Source organism: Trachurus trachurus (assembly GCF_905171665.1).
Source record: "Trachurus trachurus genome assembly, contig: scaffold_281_arrow_ctg1, whole genome shotgun sequence".
Classification (NCBI taxonomy): Eukaryota; Metazoa; Chordata; class Actinopteri; order Carangiformes; family Carangidae; genus Trachurus; species Trachurus trachurus.
Genome location: NW_028155123.1, coordinates 1 through 11,117, shown reverse-complemented (window position 1 = coordinate 11,117; position 11,117 = coordinate 1). Strand labels below are relative to the sequence as shown.

At 43.4% G+C, this 11,117-nt stretch overlaps 1 protein-coding gene across 1 annotated transcript; it reads left to right on the top strand.

Moving 5' to 3' along the window:
- Positions 1 to 635: 635 nt before the first annotated feature.
- Positions 636 to 11,029, top strand: LOC311008013 (talin-2-like). Its single transcript, XM_084001445.1, has 11 exons — positions 636 to 664; positions 1,261 to 1,335; positions 2,415 to 2,595; positions 2,860 to 2,973; positions 3,110 to 3,218; positions 3,620 to 3,828; positions 6,242 to 6,339; positions 7,075 to 7,241; positions 8,097 to 8,231; positions 8,547 to 8,707; positions 10,868 to 11,029. The coding sequence occupies exons 3-8, from the start codon at positions 2,524 to 2,526 to the stop codon at positions 7,082 to 7,084; spliced, it is 612 nt and encodes a 203-aa protein (XP_083857571.1). The 5' UTR covers positions 636 to 664; positions 1,261 to 1,335; positions 2,415 to 2,523; the 3' UTR covers positions 7,085 to 7,241; positions 8,097 to 8,231; positions 8,547 to 8,707; positions 10,868 to 11,029.
- The last annotated feature ends 88 nt before the right edge of the window (positions 11,030 to 11,117 follow it).

Sequence of the window (11,117 nt, the reverse complement as noted above, 5' to 3'; positions counted from 1 at the left end):
ACATGGATTTAATCTTGCAGATCTGGTAGACTCACTGTCTCTGGTAAATTAACAGGACCTCTGTTTCTCACTGTTAATTTAGCAGAGTGCTGCCAAGGATTTGTGATTTGATTTGTCATTCACATAGAGGTTTTGAGCTGCAGGGTCTGATCAGGTGGAAGATTGATTGCCAATTTACCAATATGAAAGGCACAGGCTAGTTTTTTTTCTCATACACGGGATATACAGTGCATGATTATAGAACTGGAGAACTTTGCCAAAGTTATACTGAGAAAAAAGTGTTCATATCTGAGATGTCTCTGTGTGTATGTTGCCCAGCAGCAGTCTGATGCCACCACAGTGCACCAAATGTTGTCCATACAGTAACTCTGAAACTAGCTCGGCCCATGGATTCACATTAATCCTCATAGTAATCATCAGTCTGTGTACACCACAAAACTGCATTGGTAACTTTCCTTACCAGTCCAGTATAAAATGCAGGTTTTAAGTGTTTCGTGTGTTTGTTACTCGTGTTCTTTTTAGGACTTTGGGGGGAGTACCAGGATGAGGCTAATACTCGGTGTCCCCGACCTCCCCCACTGTAGGGGGGGAGGAGCAGATCTCCCCAGCTCTTTTTCTTATTTTTTTTTCATTGCCCGGCTACATCGATATCATCCTCAAAAAGGTGACACATCTATCTGTGGAGACACAGATGAATGATAATGAATCTTTATCATCCTGTGGCAGATAGTCTCAGATCTGTTGATGTTTGATGCACCCTGGCTAAGTGCCTAAGTGCAGTGGAATAAAAAAAAGCCCCAGGGCAGCTGGGCTCATGGAGCACAGGCGCCCTTACTGTGTACACTGTAAGAACTCTCGAATAGCTGACCTTTTATCATTAAGTGCCACCTTCAGAAGCATTAACACTTGTTAAATCATGAGTTTAAGTGACTTAAAATTATGAGTGGAATTAGTGTAAGCTTATTATTATTCAATGCTTCACAGCATGCATCATATTTGAGCCTCACTTCTGTATTTCCTGGCTCAGAGTGCCGGAGTGTCAGAAAACTGGACCTGCAGACTTGAATACGTTATGTGACACATTTATGTCATATGATGTTTTAGTCTCCATAACCTTCATCAGGAAGGTCCTCAACCTAAAAATGAGACCAAAAACTGTGGTCAACATGAGATTATTTTTTGCTTTCTTGGACCCAGATTTACTTCTTTCTTTTCATTTTGAGGCCTTTATCACCTTTTGTGCTTTTCTCTCTTCTGCAGAAGCAAAGCAAGGACCGTTTTGGATTAGAAGGTGATGAAGAGTCAACCAGCTTGAGAATCGGTGTCGCCGAAAAAGTATGTGAATAAGTGTAACTGATAAGCATGGTTACTCTCTTAGCCATGCTTGCAGCAGGGCATCTTGTCACAGTTGCAGACAGTTGTCCTCGTTCTAGTACAGAAATAGACCCCGTGGCTGTCAAGACTTGGCTGTTTATATGATGAATCCCCTCTGATCCCGGCAGTGCTTTACCGTGTCCTAGTCCACTATAAACTGTGGTATGATGATGGTTCCTCCGTCAGCACAGGTGCGCAGCAGCACAAAGTTATTGCACATTATTCTAACAAAACACAATATCAGACCAGGTCCTTTTTCAATTTCCGCCTCACTACACTGCCTCCACCCACCGCTCACACATCCATCCCCAGGACCTCATTTCATCACATGAGCACTTCATCTTTATATATAGCTGGACTTTATCCTGAAAGATAATCATTATGTGAGAAGATTTTGCTGCACCGGACGAGCGAAGCCTCTATCAGAACATTTTCCTGTGTATTAGCTCATTTATCCACAGTGGACTCTGGGTGTGTAACTGAAGCCATTTTTCCTGTCGAGCCTCAATTGATATTGCTTTCGTGCTTTCAACTGAGAGAGTATTTGCTGCAATTGTTATTGTATTTTCTTCCCCCCTTTTTGCTCTTATCTGGGCTTGTGCACAGTGCCAAAGGCAAAAGTCTTTAATACTGCAAGCCAAAACTCTGGAAGGCCTTATCTGAGGGGAAAAACAAAACAAAGCTTTGTATTCCAGAAGTACACAGTGGGAAGACTCAGCTGTGTCAGTCTGCTTTGTGGCAGTGGCCCTGTGTCACAAAATGCACACAACTGCACTGCCTAGTGTTAAATTTCTCTCATAAAGGAACTCACACACCAGAAAAATGCTCTTTTTTTCCTCTTTATGTTCTTTTCTGTCATAATGTAGATGTCAAATACACTGATATTTGTTTTTGTTTTTTTAAGTAGGCACTTTGTCTCTTTTAAGACTGATTTTTTAGGGCTTGTCAGAACTTCTGTTTGCACCACAGATGTGATGAGTGACACTCCATAAATATTCATAGATACCATATGAACCGTGTGACTGTTGGCCTACCCGCAGGTCGACCATCCTTCAACAGCAGTTTAATCGTGTCGGCCGGGTGGAGCACGGGTCAGTGGCTCTGCCAGGTGTGATACGCTCCGGCTCCATTGGCACAGAGTCGCTCAGCATGGGCACCATGCCATCTGCTCAACAACAGATCACAATGGGTCAGATGCACCGTGGGCACATGCCACCACTGGTAAGACCAGGGCTGCAGAAAGAGGCCCCTCCTTATGATAATTAAAGTTAGCCGTTTTTATGTGGCAGCAGAAGACAGATGTGTCATCATGTTCCACTATGTCATGTTTTTTCCCCTTCCCTGTGGCTGCCTCCTGTAAATGCAAACAATCAGCATCGTGGGTTGGGATGGAGTGTCATCCTCCCCACCGATCAGTTACTTTAAAAGTCACTGCAGGCTGTTTTCTGTAAGAAACTCAATCTGTTTATTTCCCTGTGTGTTTAGAGCTCCGCACAGCAGGCTCTGATGGGAACCATCAACACCAGTATGCAAGCTGTGCAGAAAGCCCAGATTGACCTGGGAGAGGTTGATGATCTGCCACCCTTAGGACAGGACATGGTAGTATATTCCATCTATGGTCATTTTTAATAAGTGGTATCCATTCATGATACCAGCCATGACAAAAACTAACCAATAGCCTTGGTGTAACGACATTCATGCATGTTATGTGATCTATTTCTGTCTGTGTATCCAGGCATCCAAGGTGTGGATCCAGAACAAGATGGATGAATCAAAGCATGAGATCCACTCTCAGGTCGACGCAATCACTGCAGGAACAGCCTCCGTGGTGAACCTCACAGCTGGTCAGTGGCACTGGCATGACTCAGCAGGATATATTGTTCTTTGGGCTGTGCATTAGCAGGGATTTTATTTATTCCAAGAATAAAATCATTTATCTCTACAGCTTTACAGCAAAGCAGGGATACACAATACATTTTATTGGAATTCATTCAAAGCCAACCAGGGAGAGTGAATATTAGGGGTACTGTTCTGTGCAGAGCTCAAACTATCTGGCCAATTAGTGACTTTAAAGCTGAACCTTTGCATCTGTCTGGTGCTCATTAAGATAAAGTCTTATAATTTCCTTATTCCCTGCTGTGTTTTGGTGAATATTGGGTGGCTGTTGGTTAAAAGCAAATGTGTCAGTTTAGTCAATTCTCTATGACTTAATTTTCCAATGGCTTCTTCTTCTTCCCACCCTCAGGCGATCCCACTGACACTGACTACACAGCGGTGGGCTGCGCCATCACCACCATCTCTTCCAACTTGACTGAAATGTCAAAGGGTGTGAAACTGCTGGCTGCGCTGATGGAGGACGACGTGGGAGGAGGCAACGACCTAATGAAGGCTGCCAGGACGCTAGCAGGGGCCGTGTCTGACCTGCTGAAGGCCGTGGAGCCGGCCTCCGGAGAGGTGAGCAAACGAAAACCGCGAACCACCTGAGATAATGATTACGGGATCATATTCAACTCCTCGTTGAATTGTCACTCTCCGTCCATGACCACTGACAGAAGCAAATCGCATTGATCTCGCTGTTACAATGGCCCCTGTCAGTGGGTGGGGTATATTAGACAGCAAGTGAACTTTTAGGCCTTGAAGTTGATGTGTTGGAAGCAGAAAAAGGGTAAGGATCTGAGCAACTTTGACAAGGGCTGAATTGTGATGGTGAGATAACTGATTCAGAGCATCTCCAAAACTGGATGACCCCAGCTGTGGTTATTCATGGTGGTCTAAGGAAGGACAGTCAGTGAACCAGTGACAGGATCATGGGAGCGCAAGACTCACTAATTTGTTTTGAGAACAAGGGCAGGTGTACTGTAGTATAAACTGATGACAGTTGATATTAAAGGGGAACTATGGAAGTTCGGTCACTTTTCCGCTGAGTTGCTAACCCTCCTCTCTTCCATGTGCATTTGTTTTCAACGAAGCCGGTGAGAAATCAATCCATGGAGCGGTGGATACGTTATTTATCATACACCATGTTATCATGTGTGTATCTGTTTAGTCTTATCTATCATAAACAAGAGATTACGGGTAACGGGGCACGTTTGTGTGGCGGTACCGCAGAGACGAGAGCTGGGACACCGGGTCGGAGGCTCTGATCTTACAAGGTTGGTTTTCAGCCAAGAGATGCTAGGTGGAAGGCAGAGAGCCTCATTGATTTAACCAGCACTAGTACTCTGAAGCTGTTTAATTAAAGTAAAAATGTAGAATAGTTAACCTAAAAATCCTGCATAGTTCCTCTTTATTGCTGCAATGAAAGTTAGTGTTGGTTGTGGCTGGAGACCAGTCAGGGTGCCCATGCTGAACCCCGTCCACCACCAGAAACATCTACAATGGGCATGTTAGCATCAGGAATGGATCACAGATCAGTGGAAGAAGGTGTCCTGGTCTGATGAATAATGTATTATTTTACATTGTGTTGGACAGCTCACGATGCATGTGCTATATCGCTTACCTTACTCTGACATGTACCACCCACCTTCACCTTAGGACATACGCCTCATGAAAACAGTATTCACTGTAGGCAAGATAATGGGCTCTGCCACCCTGCAAAAATGGTCCTGGTTCAGGTTTGACGAACACAACAGCTCAAGTTCAATGTGTTGACTTGGCCTCCAAATTCCCCAAATTTCAAACTAACTGAGTATCTGTGGGATGTGGTGGACCATGGAGGTCCCACCTCACAGCTTATTGATCTGTTTCTATAACACATTGGTGTCAGATACCACAGCACACAGGTGTTCTACAGTCCAGGCCTCATGGGTCAGAGCTGTTTTGGTGGCAAAAGGGGGAAGTAATGTTATGTCTGCTCTGTCTATTTCAGATTTGTGAGTTTCTCCTAATTGTTCTCTTGAAAGTGTCAAATTGAAATTTTCTCTTCTGTATTCCTTACATCTTGAAGGCCAACATTAGCCAATAAAGTACGAAGGACACAATAATAGAGCATGTAGTTATTGTGTTAACTGAAAAACGCCACAAACGTCTTTTGTCCGAACTGATGGGCTAAAATGTTAATTAAATTTCCAGGGAGGAAGTCTATCCAGAGACAATGTATCGTCTCTTAATAATACAACATCTTTCATGCTCTTCCAAATCACACCTAATTATATCAGGGTCTGATACATCTGCTGGCCTACCTCCAGGCTCCAGCTAAGTGAATTGTTCTGGTCAGTCTGGACAAGGGCCTCAGGCTTAGGCTGAGCTGATTGGCAGGACTTTCACTGTAGTTTCTAAGTACTGCAGAGGATGTTTGGTGAATCAGTCACTCACACGGTAATGCTGCTGTGCATCTACTTCAGCTGCAGGACTGTTATGCTCTCACCAAGGTCTATTAGCAGCTTGTTTTTGTTTTGCTGGTGGAAGAACCATTCAGAAGTTAATGTAGTGTACAGAGCTGGGCTGGTAATCTGCATAATGCACAGGTTATCTATCTTAGGGACAACTCTAAGGTTTTCTTGTTAATGTGGCCTGTAGGTTAGTTACAAAAAGAGATAAAGGCTGTTCTGGTGCAGCCATTGTACCACTTTGTGTTAAAATAAAATAACTAAACATGTCCAGCAATTTGCACAATGATTTGGATATACTCAAACCTGCATGTTAACTGCAGTCAGAGCTTAAAAACACGGACCTCCATCACAGTTAGGAGTCTCATATGACACACTAACGCTCGTAAACTACTGCCATACCTCAAGATACAGGATCTGATGCCGTTTCCAGCCAGGCGTCTAAATGCAGTGTCACATTCTGATGGTTCTCTCTCTCTGTCCCTCCCCCCTCTCCCTCTGTGTGTGTTTGTGTGTGTGTGTGTGTGTGTGTGTGCAGCCCCAGACAGACTGTGCTGACAGCAGCAGGCAGCATCGGTCAGGCCTGTGAGACCTCCTGCGCCAGATTGGAGAGAGCGAGACAGACGAGAGGTTCCAGGTAACTCGGCACCCGCTCCATTCATCATTATCAGAGAAAACTCAATGCTCAGGCTCTGACACTCACTTAATCAAAAACACACCGCAACCAGTGAATGTGGTGGGAATGTGTTCAAGTTGTATCAAATTGATTTTTCATATACAGACTTTTTTTTTCTCATATATAATTTTTTTTTCAGCTTTTCCAGCCAACCAGCTTGTGTTTTTCTTGTTAACTCATACTTGGCTGAATCCGGACTGTTACACAGTAATATGGTATTAGTCAAGGTTATACATCAACACTGTTCCTCCTTGCCTGTCACCTCACACTGGAGAGTCTTTCAGTGTTTGACAGTAATTCAGCGATGATGAATTATACAGATGTTCAGCAGGTGAAAGTTTTTTTTTTTTTTAATAAGGTTAGACTGTGCTTTGAGTGTATGTGTGTGGTATGCAAATAAGCAAACACTATGGCTTTTTCCTGGTCAAAATGAAATGAGATGGCAGTTTGATGTCATATTTCTGTGAAATTACCTTATGTCCTGCTCTGCCTTCTTTCAGCTCAATTACACACAATACAGACGTGATTCTATGGCACAGAGTTGTACTGATGATGAGTTTACCTCTTTACCTGCACCATCCAGATGCTAGTGCCACAATCATTTTGTGAGAATGCGCTCGTTAATGTTACGGGACAGACCGATACCGGCCATTAACCATGTTTTTCCTCCTTGTTTGCTGCCCGTTTTTTGTGCAGGACATCCTGATGAATCTGGCCAAAGCAGTGGCCAACGCTGCAGCCATGTTGGTTCTGAAGGCCAAGAACGTGGCCCAGGTCGCAGAGGACACTGTGCTTCAGAACCGGGTCATCGCCGCCGCCACTCAGTGTGCCCTGTCCACCTCCAGCTGGTGGCGTGTGCGAAGGTACAGCAGAATGGCTGTCGGGCATTTGTGAAAATGATCTGTATAAACCTATATATATATATATATATATATTATATATTAGATGTTACACACAAGAGTGTAATGGTTCTCCGTTTATTATGTCACATCTGTGTCTGATTTGGATATTACCAGTGGTGTCGGGACGCTGCTTGGGAAGCTATTGTTAAAGCTATTTGGTTGAGTGCTTGACAGTAATTCCCCAATTGCTGTTTGAGTCTGTCTCAGTGTCGCAGTGAGGTTGGTAAACAGACATTAATATCCTCAAACATCTGAATCACCTACAGCTCATCTGCAGCTAAAGGAAATAATTTTGAAGAATGAATATATCAAGGAGCACCAGGCACCATTAAATACCCTGTGCCCTCATCATATTTGCACACCCTTAATTGTACAACCCACACATCTCTAATTAGTTTAAATGCTCTCGTGGCTCCCCCGTCTGAAGAGTTGCATTTACTAAACAAACCCTCACCTCTCTGCATGGCAGGTATGATGAGAACCATCTGCTTCTTTCTTTTCTCTCTCTCTTTCTCTGCTTTCTTCCTCTTCTGTTCTCTGTGAATGTGCCTTGTGATTTAAGGATGAAAAGACTCTTCTAGCAACGTGTTTATGACCAAGTAAATTATGTTTATTGCTGTTTATTTTCTGGTTACATCTAGTTGACTGCAGATTGCCTCTGGTCATCATTTCGTTCTCTGAATTTCACATTTTACCCGTTGTATTTTGTTTTTCTCTCCTTATTTTGCTTCTTTCTGTCTCTAAATATTTAGGTGTTTTAAGTTGATAAATTTCCCACGGTTTTTGCTCATCCCTCTCCCCTTCGTGTTGTTGTAGGTGGTGAGTCCCACCATCAGTTCCCCAGTTTGCCAGGAGCAGTTAATCGAAGCTGGAAAGCTGGTGGACCGATCAGTGGAGAGCTGCGTCCAGGCCTGCCTCTCAGCCACAGAGGATGGCGAGCTCCTCAAACAGGTCAGCCTCATTAGTATGTAAACCAACGGTGCACTTATCTCTTATTTTCCCTTGATTTTTTTTTTTAAAAAGAGCTTGTCCCAATAAAGGCTAATTAGGAACAAATGACTTACTGGTTTGTTTCCTTGAATACTCAGACTTTTTGTCATTTAAACCACAGCAGCCGTCTTTTATTGAAGAATTCAGCTTGTGTACCAACAACCAGATTAGGAGGCAATGAAGTTAATGAGTCCAATGTGCCTGGTGGAATAAGAAGTAGGACTAATGCAATTTAAGAGGTGCAGCGCTAATGTTGGTGATGTTGATGTGTTGCAGGTGAGCGCAGCAGCCAGTGTGGGTGAGTCAGGCTCTGGGAGACCTGCTGCAACACGTCCGTCAGTACACCTCAAGGGGAGAGCCAATCGGACGCTACGACCAGGCCACTGACACCATCATGACAGTCACCGAGAGCATCTTCAGCTCAATGGGAGACGCAGGTGAGTTCAAAAGAGTGCACTGTTGGTGAGGAAATACTGATGGAAAAAACTCACATACTGGGAGTACAAAAGTACATTACGGTTTCATGATCTTATACTTCACAGTGGGTGGATGTATGTACAGCCTGACTTCGGTTAAGGAACAGGCTAATTAATTGCAATTAAAGTTAGAATTACTTTTGATTTGAAAAGCACTTGTGGTTTCAGCAGTCATTAGCAGGAGAACACAGCCTGCAGCTAAAGTTTTCATTTGACACTCCAGCCGGAGGAGGGGTCTAGGCCTGGTAAGGTCAGGCAGTCAGGCAGTCCACCACTTTGTTCTGACTAAAGGATCTCAGTAACCTGAGGATCAATGGCCAGGGAAGCACCAGCATTCATGGCCTCCAGAGGATTAATCCTGCTGACTTTGGTGTGATCCGTTTTGAAGTGTTTAGAGTTAAATGTGTCAACAAGTTTTAGGCAAATTGTGAAGAAATTTGGCCGGCAACTTTACGATTTTTTTTAAATTACTTTTGTGAACAAACTGAGCTGCAGGTTTAGTGCTAAATTAAAGGTTCATTGTGTAATAATTGGCATGCTTTTATTGGCAAAATCTGAATATACTACCCATGAATATATTTGTATACGGTAAGTGTATTATCACTATAAAATAAAATGTGTTTGGTTTTCGTAGCCTTATAATTCTTCTTTTATATACACATATAGCAAGGGTCTTGCTTTAGAGAGTGTCACCAACTCGCACTGCCATGTTTGTATGGCAGCTTGAATGGAAAATCCAGCTAGACAGGGAGCACGTCTTGCGAGCTTCGCTTGCATAAATAATATAAACCAAAAGAAGGCGGCGGAAGGAAAGAAGGAGTAGGAACAGCAGACATGTCAAGGCATTCATCAATGTAAGAATACAGCTGCGAACAATTCTGCGACTTAAGCACACGTTGTGAATGTGACGTAGAGTTTTCTTAAAACCAGCTTAAGAAAGAATCTAAGAAGATTCTTAAGAAGATATTGGTGAATGAGGCCCAGTTTGAGCAAAAAAAAAAAGCAGTGCAGTAAGTCAGTATGTGTGTGTTTTTCCTTGCAAAATATCAAAATGGAGTTTTCAATGAAATAATGGGCCATGACATGAAACTCAACCTGGAATCTGGCCAGAGTCGATCTGCCTCGGCCAAGTGCCTTTTCAAATTGATTGTGAAATTGGGTGCACAGAAAGATATCTAATCTTCCCATTAAAATGGACCCGTCATGGCTCTGTCTGGTTTTTGGGGGCTTACTGTCTATCTGTACTCTCCTCATCCCATCTTGTCCTCTGAGAGACTGGCAAGATGGTGGGTTTGAATGGACTGCTGTCAACCATGCGGGAGCGACGGACAAAAGCTGTCAGCGATGTTAACAAGTCTGACAGCAGAGAAAGACACATAGACAGAGGGAGATGCAGGGAGAACATCCAGCGGTCAGCCCGGGCGGATTGATTGGCTTGATAGACAAGTAGAGAATTGCTGAGTACATGCAGCCAGAAGGCGAATACTGCCTATGAAACTAGTGTCAGATACGTCAATCTGTGTCACACCTGGCATTCAGGGATGAAATGTGAAAAGGGGGAAAGTAAAAACAAAGAAAAAAAAGAATACTCCTTCTTCAGTGGAGTGTTGGCACATTAGCTGATACATTCACATGAATTATAAAGCCTTCTGCCAAATAGTTTCTGCTGTGTGTCCAGTTCTGCTTCGACAGAGAAAATACAGACACCAATCCCTTTCTTATCTCTCTTGTCTTCCCTCATTAGCCTACCTCTATGAAGATTTTCACGGCAAGTCAGAAATAATTACATCCAATTCCTTCTTTACAAGTCACCTTCAGGTCATGCAGATCTGATAAGGAGTTCATCCACTCTGAGCTCAGTACTTTTGCATCTTGTTTTCTCCAACCAGCCTCTTTTTCTATGATGCTGACGATCAGTTCCGGCAGTGTCCAGCTTTACAAGTTAATTCACTATCAGACAGTTTAATAACTGATATGGATACAAAATTAAATGGTGTGAAATGAAAACACACACAAATGATACACAACAAGACAGACATCAAGCACAGCTTTACTCATTTTTTTTCTATAATGACACTGACAATGTTCTCATCTCTTTCTTCCTCCGCCTCTCATCCACAGGAGAGATGGTGCGTCAGGCTCGGGTCTTGGCTCAGGCCACTTCGGACCTGGTGAACGCCATGAGGTCTGATGCTGAGGCCGAGGTGGATTTGGACATTTCAAAGAAGTTACTGGCAGCTGCTAAACTTCTGGCGGATGCTACAGCGAGGATGGTGGAGGCAGCAAAGGTGAGCAGCATGTCAATAAACATGTAATAGTTGTGATTAATATCTTGTTGTTTTACATTTATATCTTGACTTTTGTCAACAGA

Excerpts from the sequence above, each read along its gene's own strand:
- LOC311008013 (XM_084001445.1), top strand. The coding sequence starts at position 2,524 with ATGGGCACCATGCCATCTGCTCAACAACAGATCACAATGGGTCAGATG. Across the intron at positions 2,974-3,109 it reads CACCCTTAGGACAGGACATG|GCATCCAAGGTGTGGATCCA; the intron begins GTAGTATATTCC and ends CTGTGTATCCAG. Across the intron at positions 3,219-3,619 it reads CGTGGTGAACCTCACAGCTG|GCGATCCCACTGACACTGAC; the intron begins GTCAGTGGCACT and ends TCCCACCCTCAG.